This window comes from Hordeum vulgare, chromosome 4H (genome assembly GCF_904849725.1).
Source record: "Hordeum vulgare subsp. vulgare chromosome 4H, MorexV3_pseudomolecules_assembly, whole genome shotgun sequence".
Taxonomy (NCBI): Eukaryota; Viridiplantae; Streptophyta; class Magnoliopsida; order Poales; family Poaceae; genus Hordeum; species Hordeum vulgare.
In genome coordinates, this window is record NC_058521.1 from 376,782,662 (window position 1) to 376,809,525 (window position 26,864).

A 26,864-nucleotide genomic window follows, 5' to 3' on the forward strand; every position below is an offset into this window, starting at 1 on the left:
TTTCTGGGATTTTAGGGAATATATAGGCGAAATACCTAGGGCAGGGGAGCCACGGGGAGCTCACAAGCCTGCTAGGCCCGCCCCCCTAGGCCGGGCCTGGTGGGCTTGTGACCTCCTCTGAGGTCTCCTGCCTTGGTTCTCAAGTTTCCTGCGTGTCTTGTGTTATGGGAAAAATCATTCCACAGGTTTTATTCCGTTTGGACTCCATTCAAAATCCTCCTCTGAAAAGGGTCAAAAACACGGAAAAAACAGGAACTGGCACTTGGCACTCAGTTAATAAGTTAGTCCCAAAAAAGATATAAAAGGCATACAATACATCCAAAGTTTGACAAGATAATAGCATGAAACCATCAAAAATTATAGATACGTTGGTGACGTATCAAGCATCCCCAAGCTTAACTCCTGCTCGTCCTCGAGTTGGGAAGTGATAAAGACTGAATTTTTGATGTGGAATGCTACCTAGCATAGTTGTCCTTTGTAACTTCTTTCGTGTGACATGAATGTTCAGATCCGTAAGATTCAAAACAATAGTTTGCTATTGACATGAAAAGAATAATACTTCAAGCAAACTAGCAAGGTAATCATGAACTTTTAAAATAACAAGGCCAGAGAAAGTTATCCCTACAAAATCATATAGTCTGGCCATGCTCCATCATCCTCACACAACTAATTTAAATCATGCACAACCCCGGTATTGGCCAAGTAATTCTTTTCGCACTCTTACTTTCTCAAACCTTTTATAACTATCACGCAATACATGAGCGTGAGCCATTTATATAGCACTATAGGTGGAATAGAGCGTGGTGGTGGTTGTGAGACAAAAAAGGAGGAGATGGTCACATTGACTCGGCGTATCAAAGGGCTATGGAGATGCCCATTAATAGATATCAATGTGAATGAGTAGGGATTGCCATACAAAGGATGCACTAGAGCTATAAGTATGTGAAAGCACAAAAGGAGAACTAGTGGGTGTGCATCCAACTTGCTTGCTCACGAGGACCTAGGGCAATTTTGAGGAAGCCCATCATTGGAATATACAAGCCAAGTTATAAAATAAAGATTCCCACTAGCATGTGGTGGTGACGAAACGAGAGGCTCTCAATCATGAAGAACAAGTGTGGAAAAATATAGTAGCATTGTCCCTTCTCTCTTTTTCTCTCTTCTCCCTTTTTTTTATTTGGGCTCTTAGCCTCTTTTTTTTATTTGGGATCTTTTGGCCTCTTTTTTTATTTGGGCTCTTTTGGCCTCTTTTTTTTATTTCCTGACATGGGACAATGCTCCAATAATGATGATCATCACACTTTTATTTACTCACAGCTCAAAGCTTAGAACGATGATGACTCTATAGGAAATGCCTCCGACAGTGTACCGGGATGTGCAACGATCTAGCTTGGCGTATGACGTTGAAACATCTCGCTAGCTATCTTACGATCATGCAATGGCAATATGAAAGTGACGGCACAAGTTATGAGACGGAACGGTGGGAGTTGCATGACAATATATCTCGGAATGGCTATGAAAATGCCATAGTAGCTAGGTATGGTGGCTGTTTTGAGGAAGGCATATGGTGGGTTTGTGCACCGGCTAGAATTGCGCGGCACTAGAGAGGCTAGCAATGGTGGAAGGTGAAAGTGCATCTATACCATGGACTCACATTAGTCATGAAGAACTCACATACTTGTTGCGAAAGTTTTTATTAGTAATCGAAACAAAGTGCTAAACGCATACTCCTAGGGGAAGGGTTGGTAGGTGTTAACCATCACGCGATCCCGACCTCAACACAAAGGATGACAATCAATAGATCAATTATGCTCCGACTTCCTAACGTAGCGGTTCACCATACGTGCATGCTACGGGAATCACTAACTTCAACACAAGTATTTCTAGATTCACAACACCCTACTAACATAACTCTTAATATTACCAAATCCATGTCTCAAAACTAACTGAGAGGAATCAAGACTTCTCTTTCTACTCAATGGACATGAAGATGGAGGTTTTTGTATCCTCTTTGGGTACCTATCACCTTCGGGACTACTTTCATAGCATGAGCCAACTACCAAGTCACGCACCGTCGTGCTCTAAAAGATCTAAGTGAAGCACATAGAGCAAAATTATCTAGCTCAAAAGATATAAGTGAAGCACGATGAGGATTCTCGAAAAGTCATGATGAGTGCATGTCTCTCTCAAAAGGTGTGCAGCAAGGATGATTGTGACACAACAAAAATAAAAGACTCCTAAGATACAAGATGCTCCAAGCAAAACACATATCATATGGTGAATAAAATATAGCTCCAAGTAATGTTACCGATGGATTGAAGACGAAAGAGGGGATGCCTTCCCGGGGCATCTCCAAGCTTAGGCTTTTTGTTGTCCTTGAATTTGGCTTGGGATGCCTTGGGCATCCCCAAGCTTGAGCTCCTTCCACTCTTTATCCCTTTGTCCATGAGAACATCACCCAAAACTGGAAAACTTCATAACACAAAACTTAAACAAAAACTCGTGATTTCATTAGCACAAGAAAACAAACTACCACCTCTTTAGGTACTGTAGTGATATTGATTTATATTTATATTTATATTGGTGTTAGATTACTGTATTCTCACTTTTCCATGGCTAGTACCCCCCGATACTATCCATAGTTTCATCAAAACAAGCAACCAACACAACAAAAACAGTATTTGTAAAAAACAGACCAGTGTGTAGCAATCTGTATACTTCGTATACTTCTCGTATCTCAAAAATTCTGAAAATTACGACAGTTTGGACAAATGGCATATCAACCAGCAGAAAAAAGAATCAACTCAAAACCTCTTTCTGGATAAAAAAGAAAAATAGTTTTGTGAGCGAAAAGTTTCTGTCTTTTTCCAGCATGATCAAACAACCATCACCAAACTAGTCATAAAGGTTTTACTTGGCTCAAACACAAAAAGAAACACAAAAGACACAATCATAACAGAATTATGATGGTGTGGATGCAACAAAACAGAAAGCGAAAAGCAAAGATAAATTCATTGGGTTGCCTCCCAACAAGCGCTATTGTTTAACGCCCTTAGCTAGGCATAAGGATTTCAATGATGCTCACATAAAAGACAAGAATTGAAGAACAACGAGAGCATCATAAAGCATGTGAAAATCACATCTAAGTCTAACATACTTCCTATGCATAGGCATTTTATAGGAGAACAAATTGGCAAGAGAACCAATAGTTACCAAATGCAAGGAAGAAGAAAGAGACAATAGCAATATCAACATAACGAGAGGTAATTTGGTAACATGAAAGTTTCTAAATAAGTGCACTCAACTCACTAGCAATTAGTTCCACATAAGTCAAGTGCACTCAATTCACGCATCTCAAGCAAAACTCCATAGAGAAAGTCAAGTGCACTCAACTCACTAGCAATTAGTTCCACATAAGTGGATCTCTTAAAGAGATTAGCAAGTGGGTGAGGATCCATATCACTAGATTTTCAGCAAGCGAAGATGCAAGCATATTGAAGGCACATAGCACACAAGCAAAGGAAAGGCAAATGAAAAAGGCAAACAAAAAAGGCAAATATTTTTGTAAATTTTTGTTTTTCACAAGTGGGGGAGAGGAAAACGAGAGGCAAAAAAGTAAATGCAAGAGATGAGTTTGCGACACTTACTTGATCGTCCCCGTCTACGGCGCCAGAAATCCTTCTGCTACTTCTCAAACAACAGCAACAAAAATTGACATGTTGACAGAGACTTGCTTGCGTTGGTTTTTCCCTTGAAGAGGAAAGGGTGATGCAGCACAGGAGCAGTAAGTATTTCCCTCAGTTTGAGAACCAAGGTATCAATCTAGTAGGAGAATCTCGTCAAGTCCAGAGTACCTGCGCAAACACAAACGAGCTTACACCCAACGCTATAAAGGGGTTGTCAATCCCTTCAAGATTGATTGCAAAGTGAGATCTGAAGGCGGAAAGTGCAACGAAGTAAAATAGTAAGGCTGAAATATATGGTGTGGAGTAGACCCCGGGGCCATAGTGCTCACTAGAGGCTTCTCTCAAAATAGCAAGTATTACGGTGGGTGAACAAATTACTGTCGAGCAATTGATAGAACCGCGCAAAGTCATGATGATATCTAAGGCAATGATCATACATATAGGCATCACGTCCGAGACAAGTAGACCGATACTTTCTGCATCTACTACTATTACTCCACACATCGACCGCTATCCAGCATGCATCTAGTGTATTGAGTTCATGACGAACAGAGTAACGCCTTAAGCAAGATGACATGATGTAGAGGGATAATCTCAAACCAATGATGAAAACCCCATGTTTTTACCCTTGATGGCAACAACATGATGCGTGCCTCGCTACCCCTTCTGCCACTGGGTGAGGTCACCGCACGGTATGAACCCAAAACCAAGCACTTCTCCCATTGTAAGAATCATAGATCAAGCTGGCCAAACAAAACCCACAACTCGAAGAGAATTACAAGGATATGAAATCATGCATAAGAGAGATCAGAAGAAACTCAAATAAGATTCATAGATAATCTGATCATAAATCCACAATCCATCGGATCTCGACAAACGCATCGCGAAAGAAGATTACATCGGATAGATTTCCATGAAGATCATGGGGAACTTTGTATTGAAGATCCAAGAGAGAGAAGAAGCCATCGAGCTACTAGCTATGGACCCGTAGGTCTATGGTGAACTACTCACGCATCATCGGAGAGGTCATTGTGTTGATGAAGAAGCCCTCCGTATCCGAATCCCCCCACCTGCAGGGCACCAGAACGTGCCACAGATGGGATCTTGCGGAGACAGAAGCTTGCGGCGGCGGAAAAGTACTTTCGATGATCTCCTGATTTTTCTGAGATTTTAGGGAATATATAGGCGAAAGACCTAGGGCAGGGGAGCCACGGGGAGCTCACAGGCCTGCTAGGCCCGACCCCCCTAGGCCGGGCCTGGTGGGCTTGTGACCTCCTCCGAGGTCTCCTGCCTTGGTTCTCAAGTTTCCTGCGCGTCTTCTGTTATGGAAAAAATCATTCTGTAGGTTTTATTCTGTTTGGAATCTGTTCAAAATCCTCCTCTGAAAAGGGTCGAAAACACGGAAAAAACAGGAACTGGCACTTGGCACTGTGTCTATAAGTTAGTCCCAAAAAAGATATAAAAGGCATACAAAACATCCAAAGTTTCAAGATAATAGCATGAAACCATAAAGAAAATATAGATACGTTGGTGACGTATCACACTCGTACAGCTCAACGATGATCTCAACCTTCTTGATCCAGCGAGCAAGAAGGAGAAGTAGATGAGTTCTCCGACAGCGTGACGGCGCTCCAGTGGTGGTGAAGGATCTACTCCTGCAGGGCTCCCCCGAGCTCCGCAGAAATACGATCTAGAGGAAAATCTGTGGTGTTTATGGTCGGGCAGCCGTGGCAAAAGTTGTCTCTAATCAGCCCTAAAACTCCACTATATATAGGAGGAGGGGAGGGGAGGCTTGCCTTGAGGGCCAAGGCCCCCTATGGTGCGCCGGCTAGGAGGTGGAGGAGTCCACCTCCAATCCTAGTCCAACTAGGATTGGAAGGTGTAGTCCTACCCTTCCTTCCCACCTCCTTTTTTTTCTTTTCTCTTTGATTTTCAATCCTTGGCACATCGGGCCCTTTTGGGCTGTCCCGCCAGCCCACCAAGGGCTGGTGCGCCACCCCTAGGGCCTATGGGCTTCCCCGTGTGGGTTGGGCCCCCCCGGTGAACATCCGGAACCCATTCGTCACTCCCGGTACATTCCCGGTAATGTACGAATACCTTCCGGTAATCAAATGATGTCATCCTATATATCAATCTTTGTCTTTGGACCATTCCGTAAATCCTCGTGACGTCCGTGACCTCATCAGGGACTCCGAACAACATTCGGTAACCACACATATAACTCAACTATACTAAAACATCGCCGAACCTTAAGTGTGCAGACCGTGCGGATTCGAGAAGTATGTAGACATGACCTGAGGTAATCCTCGGTCAATATCCAACAGCGGGACCTCGATGCCCATACTGGATCCTACATATTCTCCGAATAACTTATCGGTTGAACCTCAGTGTCAAGGATTCATATAATCCCGTATGTCATTCCCTTTGTCCTTCGGTACGTTACTTGCCCGAGATTCGATCGTCGGTATCCGCATACCTATTTCAATCTCGTTACCGGCAAGTCTCTTTACTCGTTCCGTAATACAAGATCCCGTGACTTACACTTAGTCACATTGCTTGCAAGGCTTGTGTGTGATGTTGTATTACCGAGTGGGCCCCGAGATACCTCTCCGTCACACGGAGTGACAAATCCCAGTCTTGATCCATACTAACTTAACGGACACCTTCGGAGATACCTGTAGAGCACCTTTATAGTCACCCAATTACGTTGTGATGTTTGATACACACAAGGTATTCCTCTGGTGCAAGTGAGTTATATGATCTCATGGTCATAGGAACAAATACTTGACACACAGAAAACTATAGCAATAAAACGACACGCTCAATATGCTACGTTCATAGTTTGGGTCTAGTCCATCACATGATTCTCCTAATGATGTGATCCAGTTATCAAGCAACAACACTTTGCACATAGCCAGAAAACCTTGACTATCCTTGATCAACTGTCTAGCCAACTAGAGGCTTGCTAGGGACATTGTTGTGTCTATGTATCCACACATGTATATATGTTTTCATTCAATACAATTATAGCATGGATAATAAACGATTATCTTTAAACAGGAAATATAATAATAACTATTTATCATTTCCTCTAGGGCATATTTCCAACAAAAAAGATCCTAGTCATACCTATAACCAATATTGACTAGACTCAATGCATAAAAATGGCAATAGTGATCTATGGTCAGGTGATTTTAGTAAGAAGGTGATGACTCAACATAAAAGTAAATAGATAGGCCCTTCGCAGAGGGAAGCATTGATTTGCAGAGGTGCCGAAGGTCAGGTTTTTAAAGTAGGATTGAAATTATAATTTTGAGTGGTGTTCTTTACTATCAATACCATGACACAGGTACTTAGTATCTTCCATGCTAAACTCATTATAGGTGGTTCCCAAACGGAATTGTAAAATTTTACTCCTATCCACCATCCATATACAACCATGGCTATCCAAATTCACGGGTGCCCTCCAACATATCATCTCGCCCAAGGAGTTTTGTTTTTATTTAGTTTTGGTGAAGCAGGGCTAGGCACCCTTGTTACCAATCTTCCTCGTGCAATGAAAGGAATAAACGCCCATCCTGCGGGTAACTTACTTAACATGGAAGATACCAATTGCCCCGTCGCTCCATGAGCGGTACAAGTTCACAAAATAGATGTTTATTTGAAAGTTTTAGTGGTGGCACATGCAAATTTTCTTGGAATGGAAGGGTAATACCGCATATAGGTAGGTATCGTGGACTCATGTGGAATAACTTAGTTTAAGTATATCGGATGCACAAGAAACATTTCCGCTTAGTACAGGTGAAGGCTAGAAATAGGTTGGAAGTGACCAACTAGAGAGCAACAACAGTCATGAACATGCATTGAAAATAACTAACATTGAACATTAGCTTGAGATGGATCGAGCACTCTGAATTTAAACATGATGAAGGCTGCATTGGTTTTGAATCGGCTACATGTTTGCACATGGGCCAAGTCAAACCACTCGAATTAGGGCCTGTTCGGCAGCTCCCCAGCTCCGAGATCCAGCGAATTCGCGAGCGGAGCTAGCCCGAACGGTGTGGCTCCAGGAAGCTGGCTTATGGAATCTACGTGATGGGCATGCACAAAAACACGGAGCCGCAGCTTTGCCGATCCCATGAACTGAGAAAACCGGAGTTCGCTATATTTACGAAAACCTGCCACCGCCAAGTTTCTTACCTCTTCGATAGGCAGGCCCAACCCCGATCCCCAATCTCCTCTGTCCTGACCCGCTCGTCAACCCTAGCCGCCAGTGACGGACAAGGCCATCCCGCCGCCGCCGCCGGCCAACTCGTCCGGTGACCCTGCCGCCGCCGGCCAACAGTCTGGCCACCCCGTCGACACTCTCCTCCTCGAGTCGCCCCTTCCCCACACCGCGAGTCCTTCGTCTACCTCTCCGCCCCAACCTGCCAGCAGTCGGCTCCGGCCAAGGTTGTCGACGTTGCTCCTCTGCCCCGTCGGCGCCGCTTCAGAAGCTCAGGGTGAGCTTGTGCGTATGCACAACCCCTCCCCATCTCCATTCAGTTGATGTTACATGGAGTCAGACCATTTGGTTCAGAGTTTAGGATGTGCAGATGAGGCCATTTTGTTCAGATTTTTGGATGTCCTCTATACCTATTTCTATATGACATAGTTGAGGTAGTCCCTGTACCATTTCATATATGTTCAGATACATAGTTTAGTTAGTTTCCAACACTGTTTTTCTCATGTTCAGATTTATATACGAGAGCATACAATCTTTTTTAGTACACACAGTGACATGAACTTTCATATAGAATTGTCCAACATGGTTGCTGAATAGACCATTGAGAACACTAGGATTATCACCGAGTTGTTTGTCGAGCAAGTGAGAGCTGGAAATAGGCCAAATACTCACTTGACCTCCTATGCATATGATGAGGTGGGGAGGCAATTCAAAATAAGAACAGGGCTGGAGTACAACAATGACCAATTGAAGAAAAAATGGGACAAACTCAGAGCTGAATACGACATATTCAAGAAACTTAAGTTGAAGGAGACTGGAGCGGGATCGGACATAGAGCGTAACACTGTGAAACAAGATGCGGAGTGGTGGAAGAAGGCAAAGATAGTGAGTTTTCATCCTCATGTTGTGCATATCTTTCTTCTCATAAGTTGTTGTTAACAAATGCTATATTCGTTGTATATTGACAAGACATTCCAGGTTGTCAAGTTCAGGAAGCATGGACTTCGCAATGAAGAGAACTTGCGCGTCATGTTTGAAGACATCACAAGTGACGGTTCCATCATTGGAATCCAACTTCTGGCATCCCACCTACTTCTACCACACTAATATCAAGTGCCATAAATCTTGAGCAAATAGAAGATGTTGATCTGTTGGAGGATACCCAAGAGGCACCATCTCCTGTTACACCGAAGGTTAATAAAAGGCTTGGAAAGATCATTTGTGACACAAACAAGAAACCCAAGACCGCACAAGTTATGCAGGAGCAGATTACAGTAATTGGGGACATTTGTAAGGAATCACACAAGACATTTGAGTCGTTCTTTAAGGACGATGACACCACCTCTGTTGCATCTGTTATGAAAGAAGCAATTGCTTGTGGCGCAATAGAAGGTAGTGATGAGCACTTCATTGCCTCTGAGCTTTTCACCAAAAGGGAGCAAAGGGAGATGTTTCTAAGCATGAGTGTTGACACTCGTTTGGGTTGGCTCAGGAGGAAGTTCAGCGTCAAGTATGGGAACTAGTTGTTTCCAATTTATGTCATATGTGTCATGGTAGCTTATGTCCTATGGTACAATATTTAAGTACTCGTGTTGAACAATTGTTTCCTATATGGCTTGTAAGAACTTATTGAATAATATTTATGTATGACATGGAGTTTCATCTTCATATTTATTGTTCACCATGCTAACCTTTGTTTGTTAACTCGTTGGTTGTGTGTGTGTGTGCAGATGTCATCTGACAGTGACAGTGATGACGAAAACTATTATGAAATGAAGAAAAGAATAGTTTGTGCCCATGCACAAGAAATGAACATCCTGTATCTGAGTGCATCAACCATATTTGAGAAGTACCGTGTCAGTTGGATGATGAAGGCCGATCCAAGGACATCTATCTTGACTGGATTTGGATGGTTGCAGGAGACTATCGGTACACCGGGAGAGACCTTCACCATTCTGAGAATGAAGGAAACGGTATTCTTTGAACTTCATGACTTGTTGAAGGATAAGTATGGGCTGAGTCATTCCCCTTCTGTTTCCGCCGATACAATCCATCGCAAATTCCATGAAGTACTACAACTTACATGCACAATTCTCTCTATTTTGTAGGAAAGTACTATGTTGTAGACGCCGGCTATCCTAACAGAATTGGATATCTCGCGCCCTACAAAGGAGAAAGGTATCACGTCCCTGACTTCCAAAGAGGCGCACCACCGAATACTCCTAAGGAGAAGTTCAACATGATCCACTCGTCCAAACACAATTCCGTAGAGAGGGCCTTTGGAGTTTGGAAGATGAAATGGCAAATTCTTTTGAAGATGCCAAGCTACTCAATTGAGACCCAGAAGATGATAGTCGCTGCTACCATGGCATTGCACAACTATGTTCGCTTCCATGACAAGTCAGGTCTCCACTTTGTCCGATGCGATAGGGATCCGGATTATGTGCCAACAATTCCGGAACGGTATTCGAAGTTTGTTGTTCCTACAAATGCATCGGATACGTCAACTTTGGAGGAAAATGGTTTTGACATGGATCTGATTAGGAACCAGCTTGCTACTGACATTGCTCTAGGTTGGTGAAGATTATGTTATAATTATGTACCACTTTTGATTTGCAAAACTTATGCAAATGTTATGCTTTTGTTGAATGAAATATGTGTGCACTGTGTTGATCGTAAAAATATGAGTTGCCAACTTTCTATTTCCAGTCAGAATAAACATTTCAAGATGCATTAGTCATAGTTTTTACGCTTCAAAGCATAGCAAACCAGAGCAAAATTGTTGTGTATTACTGAAGGAGCGTACAGAAAAGGGAGAAAACGCTGTCTCACAGCGACCTGGGCTAAAAAGTGCCCCGCACTCGGTCCAAATTTGGCCTTTTTAGCCATATTTCCATCCCCTTGGAACTAGGCGTCACATGAATTTCCCCCAGGCTCCTTCTTGGGATCACTTGGGCCACTCCTCAACAACCAACAAGGCTGAATTCCAGTGAATATGGCTCGCAGCCCATGTGTGGCGACCAAAACCAGGAGCTCAGACACCGAACGAGTTTCTAGTGCTAGCGCTGGGGGCAGAAGCTGGCGATCGAAAACAGAAGCTGGATTTGAGGATTTTTAGGAGCTGGGGAGCTGCCGAACAGGCCCTTACTCACACGGAAATACCATACTGCCATATCACATCATAACCATTTTAATGCATGTTGACACACAAGGTAAATCATTATCAACCCCTAGCTATTGAAGCATGGCATGAAAAGCAATGATCTCTAATTGTCATCACAAACATGTTCACTCATGATATACTGAATCAAGATCGAACGAGCCAACATATTTACAAAAAAGAAAAACAAGAAGAGTTCATACTTGTTTCCTTTGCCACGACCACTTCATCAAATATCGTCATTATTGCCTTTCACTTGTATGATCGAATGATGAGGTAATAATAAAAGTGCAGGGGTGTCGTGGACTACGATGGAATCTGCAAGGCAGTTTTAAACAAAGGACAAGACATGGCAATATTGGCTCCTTGTTAGGTGCACAACAAAGCATATGGGAGCCACTCAACATTTTCATTGTGGTCTTCTCCTTTTATAACTCAACAAATGATAAATGAAGTTTACAGAAACATGCTGAAATATTTTTGGAGTTTTTGTTTTTCTTAAGCAAGAAGATTAAACTATGGGAAAACAAGAACACGAAAAACTATTTACACGAGAAAGCTCCCAACAAGCAAGAAAAAATCTTTTTGGGTTTTCTTTTAATACTACAACTAATTGAATAGGAAAGAAAAAACGAACAGAAGCAAGAAATATTTTTGGATTTTCTAAAGTTTTTCATACACACAAGAAGAGAGTGGAGAAATAAAGCTAACATGGATGTACAATGAAATAGGATGAACACTGACAATTTGTATGAAGTGTGTGAACATGAATGTAATGTCGGTGAGAAATACGTACTCCCCCAAGCTTAGGCTTTTTCCTAGCTTGGTTATCACCACTGGTAGTGTGGAAAGTGGTTGAGCTGGGAGCTTTTTGTTGCATTCCTGGTTGCCTCTTCCGCCAGGCGAGCGGCCTCTAATGGAGCATTGTACTCCGCACTTCGTTCTCAAGAACATAGTATCTCTAGCGGGCCGAAATACTAAAGAGGGCAAGCGCAGGAAAAATAATCGGCAATGATGTGTACTTTACAAAAGTTCAGTTATACTCATATCCTCTAGCATGGTTTACAATAAATCCATGATAACTCATAGCTTCAAAATCTAAATATCTATTACGCAAAATAGTATCATTAAATTGGGGTGTCACTCCTAATTGTGCAGGTACACCGGAGGCATAAATTCCTCAATATAAATCTGCGTTGGTAGAGTTGGAATGCAACCTTTGGACGACAATTGCACCAAGGTTATAGTGTTGCTCACCAGTCATAGGAGTGTCAATAATGCTCAAGTCAGGGGCACATAACGCACTGCAATCTTGTTTCCCAACTACACATTTTCTGTTAAATAATGCAAAGTAGCGGATAGAGGGAAAGTGAATGCTTTTAGTTCTAGCCTGCGTTACTCCTCTATTTTCTCCAACACAGAGGCTCTCAAGAAACACATTATAATCAGTTTGTGTAGTCTTGTTTGGTGAACCCCAATGTGGGAGTTTGCATGCAATGGAATTTTTTCTAGGCTCATGCTATAGGCTTTATCATAGATAGTAAATAACACTCTTGAGGTACTAGAAAGATAATGCAATCCATTCGTGAAAGTGCATGTAAGGTTGTAATGTTGGGCACACTTATATTCGAGGAAGTCGGTGATGTCAGTATTGTAAATGAAATGATCAAATTCCTCCTTGATACCTGCACCATTCATGAACTCATCGCTTGGCCACCTGCATGATTTTGCATGAGCCATGCCTACTTGGTTGGCCCGAGTCTCAATGTAAGTTTGTCATGTCGAGCCCTCACTCGACGATTCACCAAGATTACGCCTTCTCGAGGATATCCTCCTAAAGAAACTCATCTCCATGCACACAATTTATAAATTTTTGGGCCACAAAAATTATGTAAATAAAACTTTGCAAGATTGGTAGCAACTACTCGTATGGGTACTTAAAGGCTATATCAAGTATTCATGCTACTTGGAACTCAAAGATTTCAACATGCAAACTCATATTCTACAGCACCAAGTGAAGCAATTTAAGCAAAATATAAATTATTAAAGCAAAAACTAATTGGAGGGATGGAGGAGTCACATACCAAGGAGCAATTCTGTCAAAACAGTTTCACAAACGGAGTCCCGAGCAAAGAGATCAAAAATTTCAGTTCCTAAGGGAAGAACCATAGAAATGAAGTGCTAGATTTTTTTTTCTGGTGGTAGGCGACAAAGTGAGCTAAAGGGATAAGGTAGTGGGCCTTGTGGGCCCCAGAAGCCATCAGGGTACGCCCCGAGGGGTGGTTGCGCCCTGTTGGCTTGTGTCCCACAAGTGCACCTCCGTGCTGCACTTTTTACTCCAAAAGTTCCTATTTATTCTAGAAAAATTCATGTTAAAATTTGGTGGCGATCTGAGAATTTTATTTTTGGGTCATTTTATAGTGCACGAAAAACTGAGGAAACAAGAAATTCATGGCATTTTATTCTTATGCAGCTAAAAGAATAGTGAATAAACTTGGGGTACATAGAGATGTGAAAACTAAATTCATCAATCTCATGTCTTTCGAAGAGGATCCATTAATAAGGTTGATCAAGTCTTATTGATAATCGATTCCAATTAGCATGAAACCGAAGACCTTTCGTATGACAATGGGTTACCTCAATGGGGATGCGCATATCCCCTATAACAATATTATAGTATTTCTTTTTCCTGGCAGTAGGTAGAGGGATTTGAAAGTCTCCGATGAGGACCATGGCACAAGGCTCAATAACATTGATATTATTTACCAAAATTTTCTTCTTTGGAAAGTGCATGATATGTTGCTCTCCATTAACACTGAAGGTAACCTTGCTTTTGTTGCAATCAGTAACAACCCTTGCAGTATTTAAAATGGGTCTACCAAGGATGATCGACATATTGTCGTTCTCGGGCATATTACTACCTCTTGAGCTTGCGTTTGTTTTCCCTTGAAGAGGAATCGGTGATGCGGAAAAGTAGATAAGTATTTCCCTCAGTTTCCTAAGAACCAAGGTATCAATCCAGTAGGAGGAACAAGCAAGGGCCCCATCGTAGTACCTGCACAAACAATCAAACACTTGCACCCAACGCTAAAAAAGGGTTGTCAATCCCTTCAGAGTTATTTGCAAGGATGAGATCTGATAGAGATATATAAAAGATTGCTAGAACTAAAAGTAAAACAAAATTAAATAAATAGCATCAATATATTTTTGGTATTTTTGGTTTATAGATATAAAAATCTAATATTGAAAATAGACCCGGGGCCATAGGTTTCACTAGAGGCTTCTCTCATAAAGGAAAATTGTAACATCCCAATTTTCCCAATTGGGAATGTTTACATTGTAGCTAAGCATCTATGCATTAGTGATTGAAATAAATTTAGCTCGTGAATTTCCTTCGTATTTGATTTGCATTTTTTCCCTGCGCGAGAAATGCCCGAAGAAAACTCTCTTGCACGCAAGAGAGAGAGCGGAGGAAAATGACCCTCCAAAAGTGCGGGCAATTTTTGAAATATTTGAGCAAAGAAAACCCAAAATTCTTTTGCAAAAATAATTGCAAAAAGAAATAAAGTAAATTGGGAATTTCTGAAAAAAAACATTTTTTTAGTTTTTATTTTGGCTTTAAAAAAATGTTATTCGGGTAGAGATTCTTTTTCTGATTTTTTTGATATAGAGTACCATATATAAATATATTGATTTATTTTCTTTTTTTTGACGTTTATGTTTTCTGTTTTGGAAAGGTTTTAATTAGGAAATATTTTTTTCCTTAAAACCGCCGCCCTCGGCGCCTTGTAGCCAATGGGCCGAATCTCCCCACCGTCCTGGGATTAAATCCCCTACTAACCGTCACCCCCTCTCCCCCACGTCACCCTCTCTTTCCTCTCTCTCCTCTCCTTCCTTCTTCTTCTGCCCGATAGAAACCGAAACCGAGCAGCTCCTCCCCAGTACGGATCCCTCCCCGATTTTTCTCTCCCTCTCCTGCCTTGCCTCCCCCTCTCTCTTACTAGTAGGCCCCGCGACCGAAGTCTCCCTTCCCCGTCACCTTCCTTCGCCGCCTCCCTCCTCCTTCCTTCTCTGCTCCGAGCCGAGACCGACCCCTTCTCCCTCGCGATTCCCTCCCAATACTCCCTCTCTCCTTTCCATAGTACCACCCTCCCCAAGGCCTATATATACCCCCACTCGGCCACCCCTTCCCAACCCTAGCCCCCGCCGCCACGAGCCCTCGCTGGTGCAGCAGCAGCTGCAAGCTACTGCACCCCACGGCTCGCCCCTAGGAGCAGCCCCGTCACCCCCTCTCCCCCGAGCGTCTCTTCCCCGCGGAGGAGGACCCCGCCGCCACCTCCCCGAAGCCCTCCACCGCCCCCGGAGACCTCTCCTCCCTCGCCGGCCAGCCCCTCGCCGGTGCAACTCACTGCCCAGCAGATCATCCGGAGTGCGAAGCGTGTTACTTAGAGACGCTCGAGCAGGACAACTATCATCAAGGAAAGTCATTTTGATCATGTTATTTTACCTATGTTTTCGATGCATGGTAGATCACCTTCTTTGCCCAATTGCATGCTGCCTAGGTACTTGGAAGCTTTAGCATAGTTGTAGTATCATGTGGTAGGAACACAACAACCCCGATACTAGGCCCCGGGACGACAAGGTTATATTTGTTATGCTTAAGTAGATGGGTTATCGGTTGAGTGTATACCACGAGTAATGCGAGGTTGATATAATAATCAAGACCGGACTAAGACAAGACTTTCAAGACCTCGGACGCAATACAACTCTGGGTGAAGGACGGTTGATCGGCTCCCTGGAAAACCCAGTGGATGCCCGGGATGCTGGAGAGGCCATGTCATCCTGCGCAAAGCTTCACCTAGGCTCAAAGAGACGGACGGATATTTTCAAGACCCAAGGCTTACCTGCACAGCCACAAGTCATTATGGGCTCTTGCTTGGTTGGACAACGTGGCGACTCTGGACAGGCGGTGCTAGCAGATGTAGACGAACGGTAGGAATGGATGGGCACCGACAGGGATTCAGAGGGACCCGTTGAAAGACCATGTTTTGATCATCCGGTCTTCAAACACCCGGAAGTGCGAGGACAAACACGGAGGCGATCAAATCTTGTGGGGATCGTGTGCAAAACTCTGCAGAGTACTCAACCTAATCGATTAGCCGTGTCCACGGTCATGGACAACTTGAGCAGAAGGCATTGAATTTCCCCTGAGCTCTCGACACAACTTAATAATGATGTGGGTGTTAACAACTATTCGGGTACGAGAACTGGTTGGCGGAACCATCTCGTTAACAACAAACCTTGTAGTAATATTTTGCTTTCAACCCTTTTTGTTGTAGGATAAAACTGGCTTTATGCAAAACTTAGCTCCACCGGCCAAATATGCATGTAGAGATAGATGATTATTATTTTACTCCCTCTCTTTGATGATTTGCCGGCATATCCAATATGCTGACCTACACGGCTGCAACGTATCATGTTCCAGAGTACTTTTCCGACCAGGAGTGAGGCTACGATCTACGCTCAGCGACATGCCCTTGGAGTCGGATGGACTCGTCTACCTGATGCTTCCGCTTAGTCTTCGTTAGATAATCTCATGAGTTGGCCTTCAACCACTTTATTGTACTCCTTTATTGTAATAAAGTACTCTTTATGAGATTTCGATTAATAAAGCTGTGTGATTGCACTCTTGAATATATACATTATGTACTGTGTGTGTACCAGCATGATCTTGGGATGGTACGGAAACACCAGAGGCTTGACTCCTTGAGTCGGGTCGCTACAGAAATGGTATTCAGAGCACACGCTGACCTTAGGACGTAACCTCTAGGAATGGAAAAGCCTTAGGAATAAAACTATTTCCTCTTATGTCTATAAATCTTCTATTTCCTCTTCTGATCATTTCTGACTTCTCTCCGATTTTCCAATGTTTAGATGACCACCTTCGTCCCTGTTAAGTTCACAGAGTTTTGCCAGCCCGACACCACTATGTCGTTCGGAAAGGAGCTGGTGCAGATCACCAAGTATTTGAGGATTGCTCTGCCGACTGTCACAGGGAAGCCAACTTCGTCTTACCCGGAGGATTCACGCTACAGGATCGAGGTGCATATTCCCGGAAGGACATTCCAGCCGCGCACTGAGCCGATGGAATGTAGTTGGCCAAACTAAACCAATAAATCGAAGAGACTTGCTGATATATGAAATCATGCATATAAAAATTATGAAAATATTCAAATAGTATTCTTAAATAATCTGAACATAAACATACAATTCATCTCTCAACAAACACCATGCAAAAGAGTATTACATCGGATAGATCTCCATGAATATCATGAAGAACATGGTATTGAAGAACAAAGAGAGAGAAGAACCCATCTAACTACTAGCTATGGACCCGTATGTGTGTGGTGAACTACTCATGCATCATTGGAGGGGCAATGGAGTTGATGTAGATGCCCTCCATGATCAATTTCCTCTCCGAAAGATTACCGAAAAAGGCTCCCACATTGGATCTCACAGGAACAGAAGCTGCCGACGGCGAAAAAGTATTTTTGTGGCTCTTTTCGGTAATGGGCAAATATTCTCGGATTTATAAGCCAAGGATTAGGGTTAGGAGAGTTGTTGGGGGCCCACAAGACAGGGGGCGCGACCCCCCCAGGGCGCGCCATGCAAGCTTGTCGCCTCCCGGTAGGTCTCCTACCCCCTTCTCCAAGTCGGACACATGTATTCTAGTCCAAGAAAAATCATTTCGGATATTTTATTTCGTTTGGAGTCCGTTTAATATTCCTTATGTGCAATACGCAAAAAGAGGGATAAAACAGAAACTGGCACTAGGCTCTAGGTTAATAGGTTAGTCCCAAAAATAATATAAAATAGCATATTAATGCATATATCACATCCAAAAGAGATAATATAATATCATGGAACAATAAAAAATTATAGATACGTTGGAGACGTATCAAGCATCCCCAAGCTTAATTCCCGCTCGTCCTTGAGTAGGTAAATGATGAAAAAAGAGTTTTTGATGTGGAATGCTACCTAACATATTTATCCATGTAATATTCTTTATTATGGCATGAATATACAAATCAATAAGAGTCAAAACAAAAGTCTAATATTGAAATAAACCAATAATCCTTCAAGCATACTAACAAGGCAATTGCTTCCTTTCGAAATAACATGGTCTTAGAGAGTTATCCCTAAAATATTATATGGTCTCGCTATGCTCCATCTGCACCACACAAAGTATCTAAATCATGCACAACCTCGATGAAAGTCAAGCAATTTTTTCACACTTTTTATGTTCTCAAACCTTTTCAACCCTCACACAATACATGAGTGTGAGCCATGTATATAACACAATAGGTGGAATAGAATATGAGGGTGATTGCAAAAAGAAAGAGGCGAAGATAGTCCCACAACAGCTAGGCATATCAATGGGCTATGGAGATGCCCATCAATAGATATTAATGTGAGTGAGTAGGGATTGCCATGCAACAAATGCACTAGAGCTATAAGTGTATGAAAGCTCAAAAATAAAACTAAGTGGTTGTGGAAAAGATGAAATTCCACTAGTTATATGAAAGTGACAAAATAGGAGACTCCCTATGATGAACGTGGTGCTATTTTGAAGCACAAGTGTGGAAAAAGATAGTATCATTGTCCCTTCTCTCTTTCTCTCATTTTTTCTTCTTCTTTTTTTGGTTGGACATCATTGGCCTTTTTTATTTTTGTGGGCTTTGCTGGCCTCTTTTACTTTTTGTAAAGTCCGGAGACTCATCCCAACTTGTGAGGGAATCATAGCTTCCAACATCCTTTTCTCACACGGGACAATGCTCTAATAATGCAAATCATCGCAATTTTATTTACTTATAATTCGATATCTGGAACAATATGACTCAAAGATTACAACTCGATATCTGGAACAATATGACTCTATAAGCAATATGGAAGTGATGATGCGTGTCATAAAAAAATGGGACGGCAGTGTTGCATGGAAATATATCTAGGAATGGCTATGAAAATGCCATAATAGGTAGGTACGGTGTCTGTTTTGAGGAAAGTATATGGTGGCTGTTTTGAGGAAGGTGGGTTTAATGTACCGGCGAAAGTTGAGCGGTACTAGAGAGGCTAGCAAATATGGAAGGATGAGAGTGCGTATAATCCATGAACTCAACATTAGTCATAAAGAACTCACATACTTATTGCAAAAATCCTATTAGTTATGGAAGCAAAGTATTAGACACATGTTCCTAGGAGAAGGGCCGGTAGGAGTTAACCATCATGCAATCCCGACCTCCACACAAAGGTTGGCAATCATTAAACAAATCATGCTCCGACTTCATCACACAACAGTTCATCATACATGCATGCTACGGGAATCGCAAGCTTTAACACAAGTATTTCTTACAATTCACAATTACTTACTAGCATGGCTCTCATATTATCATCTTCATATCTCAAAACTATATGCAAGGAATCAAAATTCTCATCCTATTCAATGCACTAATATGAAAGTTTTTATTATATCCTTCTTGGATGCCCATTATATTAGGACTAAATTCATAACCTAAACCAATTACCATGATGTTTAAGTAACTCTCAAAATAATATAAGTGAGGTACGAGAATTTAATAATTTCTATAAAATAAAACACCGCCGTGCTCTAAAAGATATAAGTGAAGCACTAGAGCAACATCGCCTAGCTCAAAAGATATAAGTGAAGCACATAGAGTATTCTAATAAATTCATGATTCAGCGTGCCTCTCTCAAAATATGTGTGCACCAAGGATGATTGCGGGAAACTAAAAAGTAAATACTCATATCATACAATACGCTCCAAGAAAAACACATATCATGTGGTGAATAAAAATATAGCCTCAAGTAAATTTACCGATGGATTGAAGACGAAAGAGGGGATGCCTTCTGGGGCATCCCCAAGCTTAGGCTTTTTGGTATCCTTTAATATGTCTTGGGCTTAGGCTCTTGCCACTCCTTATTCCATAGTCCATCAAATCTTTACCCAAAACTTGAAAACTTCACAACACAAAACTCAACACAAAACTCATGAGATCCGTTAGTATAAGAAAAATAAATCACCCCTTTAGGTACTGTTGTGAACTCATTATTTATTTATATTGATGTAATATTTATTGTATTCTAACTTCTCCATGGTTCGTACCACCGATACAACCCATAGATTCATCAAAATAAGCAAACAACACAAAGAAAACAGAATTTGTCAAAACAGAACAGTCTGTAGCAATCTGTATACTTCGAATACTTCTCTAACTCCACAAATTCTGAAAAATTAGGAAAATCTGGGAACTTGTATATCAATCTTGTGTAAAAAAGTTCAGTTCAAAATCACGTTCCAGTGAATTTACAAAATTCCTGGACTTAGAGCGGAAGTTTCTGTTTTTCAGCAAACTCAACTTTGCAAACACCGTAGACCATCCCAAAGGTATTACTTGGCTCAAACACTAATTAAAACAATAAAGCACAATTATTATGGAGGTAATAGTGTGTGCAGAACTAAAAAAATAATCAAAAACAAAAACATAAAAATAAAATTGGGTTGCCTCCCAACAAGCGCTATTGTTTAACGCCCCTAACTAGGCATGGTGATTTCAATGATGCTCGCATAAAGGTAAAGAATTGAAACATAAAGAGAGCGTCATGAATCACATGGAAATAATAGTTAAGTCTAACCCACTTCCTATGCATAGGGCTTTTGTGAGCAAACAAATTATGGGAACAACAATCAATTAGCATAGGAAGACAAAACAAGTATAACTTCAAAATTTCCAACACATAGAGAAGAAACTTGATATTATTGCAATATGTAAAAGCATATATTCCTCTCCCATACAAATTTTAAGTAGCATCATGAATAAATTCAACAATATAACTATCACATAATGCATTGTTTTCATGATCCACATGCATAAAATTCTTACAATCTTCCAAGGTAGTGGGATTAACATTAACTAAAGTCACGACCTCTCCAAACCCACTTTTATCAAAAAAAATCATAAGATTGAACACTCTCCAATTATGTGGGTTACTTTTTACCTAAAGTTGACACTCTTCCAAACCCACTTTTGATAGTATTGCAAACCTTAATATCAATACCATATTCATCATGAGGATTAAGTAAATTTTCAAGATCATAAGAAGCGGCACCCTGATGTCCCACAAGCGTATGGGATCGCAACAGTTTTCGAGGGTAGAGTATTCAACTCAAATTTGTTGGTTCGCACGACTGGCAGCAGCATCAAAGTAAGAAGTAACAGCAGTAGTGACAGCAGCAACAAAGTGGCCCAATCCCTTTTGCAGCAAGGGACAAGCCTAGGCAAAGTAACGTAGCGAGGACCAGTAGTAAAAGACTCGTAGGCAGTGGATCGGTGATGGATGAGTGTGGCGGATGTGATTCATCATGTAACAACTATAACACGGAGAGATATGTAACTAGCTCTCGTTCGTCAATCTAATGTAGGCATGTATTCCGTATGTAGTCATACGTGCTTAGGGAAAAGAACTTGCATGACATCTATTGTCCATCCCTCCCGTGGCAGCGGGGTCCTAATGGAAACTACGGGATATTAAGGTTCTCCTTTTAATAAAGAACCGGACCAACACATTAACACGCGGTGAATACATGAGCTCCTCATACTATGGTCATCTCCGGGAGTGGATCCGGCTATTGTCACTCCGGGGTTGCCGGGTCATAACACATAGTAGGTGACTACAACTTGGAAGATAGGATCTAGAACACACATATATTGGCGACAACATAATAGGTTCAGATCTGAAATCATGGCACTCGGGCCCTAGTGACAAGCATTAAGCATAGCCAAGTAGTAGCAACATCAATCTAGAACATAATGGATACTAGGGATCAATCCCCATCAAGAACTAACTCGATTACATGATAGATCTCATCCAACTCATCACCATCCAGCAAGGCTACGATGAGATTACTCAGGAACGATGAAGAGCATCATGAAATTGTAGATGGAGAAAGGTTGATGATGACGATGGCGACGATTTCCCCTCTCCGGAGCGCAAAACGGACTCCAGATCTGCCCTCCAGATGAAGAACAGTATGAGCATCAAGTAATTCTCCTAGTGGCACAGTTTTAGTTTCATCATGTGTAGAAATAGTATCATTATAAATTTCATAAGTAGCATCATCAAATTCATGTGGTATATCAGGTCTGGAAACATGTGGTGGCGTAACAAGATGATTCAAAATGGTAGGTGAATCAAAAGTAGAGCTAGATGACAGTTCCTTACCTCCTCTCATGTGAGAGGGGATGATCTCGGTTCTATTATCTTTCAGATTCTTCATAATAGCAATTGAATATACTCAAGTAAACACAATAAATGGAGCTATTCTCCCCAACAACGACGCCAGAAAAAGGTCTTGATAACCCACAAGTGTAGGGGATTGCGGCAGTCTTCACGACTAGTATTTCACCCTAATTTATTGATTCGATAGAAGGGGAGCCAAAGAATATTTATTGGCCGTAAAAATTGCGTTTTCAATTCAACGACACTTGGGATATCATTCTGCAAAAAAAAATTGAGTAGCACTACAAGTGATATTAGTAACAGTAACGTGATAGCGAAAATTTTGGTAAGAGTACTAGAAGTAGCAATTTAGTAGCAGGTGTGAGAGTAGCAGTAATGCTAGTAATGTCACATCCCTGATCCCTATTAGAGTATAGCAAGTTGTGCTCATGTCTTCTTCTTTGCATCCAAGAAAATGAAATGAAATCAAAAGCAAAACAAAGAAAACGAAAGCAAACCCTAGCAACTCTATATTCAAAAGCTTTTCAATTCCAAAATGGCCATTAGAAAAGTTCATCATTTCTGATAAATGTTGAAAACAAAATATCAGGGGTAAGATATATTTTCAAAGTGCTTTTGGAATTTTAAATTAAAGGTAAAATCTACTGAAATGAACTATATAATTGATTTCAAATATTTAAAAGTTCTCAAAAATGCTAAAACTTTTATATATATTTGGAAATATTCCAAATAACATTTCAGCATGTTTCAAACTATTTTAGGAATAGTCTGTAGCCAAAAATAAAACAAAACCATATTAGAAATGTTTTAGCAGAAATATAAAAGAGGAAAAAATGGAAAAAGGGTTATCACACGCTCACCTTGGCCCAGGCCCATCTCCTCCCCTTCTGTCGTCTTCCTCCCGCGCCAGTCGGAGCAGGAGGTGGCCGCCGCTCCCTCCGGCGCGGCCACGCACCTATGAGCGTGCCTGGCTCGCCCGGATGAGCTGGAGAGGGAGGATAAGCCTCCCCGAGATCGTTCCCATCCTCTCCCCTTCCTCATTCACCCCTGTGCCTCTTCCCCTCTCAGCCGCCATTGGAGCGAGCTCGAGCTCGAGCTCCCCGTCGCTCCAGTCCCCCTCCGACTTGTCTGAGCCTCGCAGAAGAACCGCCTCGACCCCCTAAAGCTTCCTAGTGGGCCACGCAAGCCCTCGAGCCGTGCATCGAGTTGTTGCCGTCGTCTTCCTCCTCGGATCCCCGGAGCTCGCCACCGTCGTTCTCCCTCCTCAGACCATCCCCGAGCCTGCTCTCGTCACCTCTGCACTCCCTGTGAGCTCAGGGTGCTTTCCCCCTCATTTTCCCCTTCGATCCGGAGCTCTGGGCCCCGATTCCACAGGAGCTCGACGAGATCGGCCACGGGACCTCGTCGCCGGTAGCCCTCCGGTGATCGGCTGGTCATTCTGAGGCCACCGTTAGCTTCAGTGCATCGTGTAGGTGTTGTACGAGCCGAGCCCTGTGCGTGATAGGCCCCGTAGTTGTGATCCCGATGGTGCCCGAACTCCGGCAGCCGCTGGGCTCGTCGCCGGCGTAATCTCCGGTGGTTTCAGCCCCTTTTCTTTGCAAAAATGGAGCTGCGATCGAGTGGCCGATCCTCTGGTGCCCTTCGCCATGCGTTTGGTCACCGGAATAGCAAACCCGAGGCCCTCCGCCGTTCTGGTGGTCGCCGGGGCCTCGCCGCTGGTGGGGTTGACTCCCCCGAGTCTCTGGCAAGTGGGGCCAGCCCCGAGACTAATTAAGTTTTGTCAAAATAAAAATAATAATTATATTAACAGTTAAATAGTCACTAACATGTGGGTCCAGCTCTGTTAATTAGCTATTTAAGTTTAAACTGAATCTAAAACTGGCCAGCGTCACTCACTAGTGGGTCCCACTGGTCAGGTTTGACTTTCAACGGCCAGCTCACCTGCTCATGTCATGCTGATGCTATAAATCTAATTCTGATTTTAATATAATTCCAGAATAATTGCAAAACTTTGGAAAATCATAGAAAATTGAATATAACTCCAAATCAGACAAATAATATATGCAAATTGATCAGAAAAATCCAATGAACACAATGGTGCTACTTTCATGCATGAAAAACAAAGTTATGAAACAACATCAGGTCAAATCAATTAAATAGTTAAGATGGGTATGCCATTTCAAATGATATTTGAATTTGGATTTCAAACCAGATGCAAACTAAGGTTTCACCAACCACATTCAAACATATCACCTTTCATTTCATGCCATGTTCATGCACCATGATTGTTGCATATGATTATTAATATTTGTTTGTTGTTATTCGGTAGGCCCCGCCCCTTAGGATACGACTGATTATCCGACTGACGGATATCACCCCTTAGGCAAGTAACCATTTTGATCATCCTGATAAATCCCATGTTCTCGCTCCTACTCTTACTTATTGCATTAGGTCAAAATGTTTTCAATGCTTTACGACGTTAGTTCAACCCACTCCCTTTGCATGACCTGTCGTTGTCACAGTAATTAGCTGAACCTTGCAACCTAGCATACCTGGTACATGCTTGATCCATGATGTGCCTTATCCTCCTATGCATGTTATGCTTAGAGTTGTGTATGGTCTGTCATCTAGGTGATGCACAGGATCGTGAGAATGTGTTCAGTTAATAAAGGTTGTGTGTTGAACCTGATTTGGTAAAGGTACCGGTGAAAGGCTATGTTGGAGTACATGGCGGGTTGTTTCATTGGAACCGTCCTTAGGAACTATGTTCCGTGTATGTAATCCAAGACTAGATACTACCACACGTTGGGATAGTTCATTGACCCTCTCGACTTATTAATCGCTTAGTACTCAGTCCAGGAGTTGCAAGTAGTTTGTGGTGTTTATAGTCATGCTGGAGGCCGTCCATAGTGCTGACCTTAGAGGTGGGCTATGATGCGGTAGGCAGCGGCACGGTGTACCAATTGGCACCCGGATGGCGGGCTTGGGAACCCTGCGCACATCGTTTGGGGCGGTGGCGGAAACCTCGGTCGGACTTCCGTGCGGGTTACCTTCAGATAGGCGATAAACCTAGACTAGGTATTAGCATGGTTAACGGTCGTGGCCGACCCCCTCATTGGGCTTCTACTTGAAGGTTGCCGAGGTGCATGACGTGCTAATAGCGATAAGTGGCGAGAGCATGTGTGAAGAAGTACACCCCTGCAGCGTTATGATCTAATCGAATAGCCGCGTTCGTGGATATGGACTACTTGGAGACATATATTGTTCATAGACAACTATAATGGCTACTCATAAAAATGTCAAGATAAGTGTGAGTGTCGTGGATGGCATTTCCGTAGGGTGACAGAATGATTTCAGGATGGAGTATTGTTGTGGAGTTAGAGGACTTGTGTGCGAGAAAACAAAGTTGTCGAAACTATTTAAATTGTAGCTTTGTTTAGCCAAGAGTCAAATGTTGGCTTTCTACATGAAACCCCACAACTCCTTGTTGATACATTGCATGAGTAGATCGATTATTCTAAAGTCTTGCTGAGCACTTTTGTACTCACGTTTGCTTAATAAATTGTTGCAGGGGTTGTTAATGACCCTAATGGTGGGTTCTATCTAGATGTTGACGACGACGAGTAGCTGGTGTCCCAGCTACGATATGGCCCTAGGCTGGGTCTGTAGATAGTCAGGCCATGTGCCTTTTACCTTTCCATCTGTCTGTACTCAGACAGTTTTTATCTTTTGCAGGCTTGTAAGACTTGTTTGAATGACTTGTGATGATGGGTCGTGAGACCCCTATATGTGTTATATTATGTGTGAGGCTCTTCCGAGCCCTCTAAATAAAGTTTGTATGTTTATGGTTATGTTGTGATGCCATCGATGTATCTATGCATATCGGGAATGCCATGCGTACGTGTGTTGTACTTGATATGTATGGGGTTCGAACACCTAGTCGTATGCCTTAGTAGCACTCCTTACGGGGAAATGCCCCTTTGTGTTTCCACCGAGCCATGGTAGTTCGCTACTGCTCCGGACACATTGGTTGACCGGCATGTGTTCTTCTTAGCTGATGTGTCTGTCCCTTTGGGGAAATGTCACACAATGTAACAGAGTCCTTGTAGCTTGCTACGACTCGTCTACACTCGCTGATGACCGACACCTGCTTCGCTGGCTCATGTATGCGTGTCCCTGTACGGAACTGCCACTTAAGTTTATGACTAGACATGTCGACCCGGGTTCTTTGACATCGGAATGCTAGCGACACAATTGCATACGCGAGTCAAAAGGCGCAAACGGTCCCGGCTAAGGTAAGGCTGCAGCCGTGGGGTTAACCGTGCGTGAGACTGCAAAGAGATGTGATGTGTTACAGACTGGATTTCTATGGCTTAGGATCGGGGTCCCGACAGCGTTGGTATCACAGCCTGACTGACTGTAGGATTACTATACCAAACTAGTCGAAGTTGAGTCTAGAATTGCTTTAGTTATATAT

General features: G+C 42.5%; 1 protein-coding gene across 7 annotated transcripts; it reads left to right on the top strand.

Moving 5' to 3' along the window:
- Window positions 1-7,876: 7,876 nt before the first annotated feature.
- Window positions 7,877-10,593, top strand: LOC123448658. 7 transcript variants are annotated; one of them, XR_006631892.1, is made up of 3 exons: window positions 7,877-8,188; window positions 8,422-8,796; window positions 8,881-9,579. XR_006631892.1 is itself a non-coding variant. In XM_045125621.1 (3 exons), the coding sequence occupies exons 2-3, from the start codon at window positions 9,821-9,823 to the stop codon at window positions 10,490-10,492; spliced, it is 537 nt and encodes a 178-aa protein (XP_044981556.1). In that variant the 5' UTR covers window positions 7,882-8,196; window positions 9,642-9,820; the 3' UTR covers window positions 10,493-10,593. The 7 variants fall into 7 exon arrangements, 2 of the variants coding, with proteins under 2 accessions (XP_044981556.1, XP_044981555.1); XR_006631894.1 differs by having other exon boundaries at window positions 7,880-8,196; window positions 8,483-8,796; XR_006631891.1 differs by having other exon boundaries at window positions 7,880-8,188; window positions 8,483-8,796.
- Window positions 10,594-26,864: the final 16,271 nt, after the last annotated feature.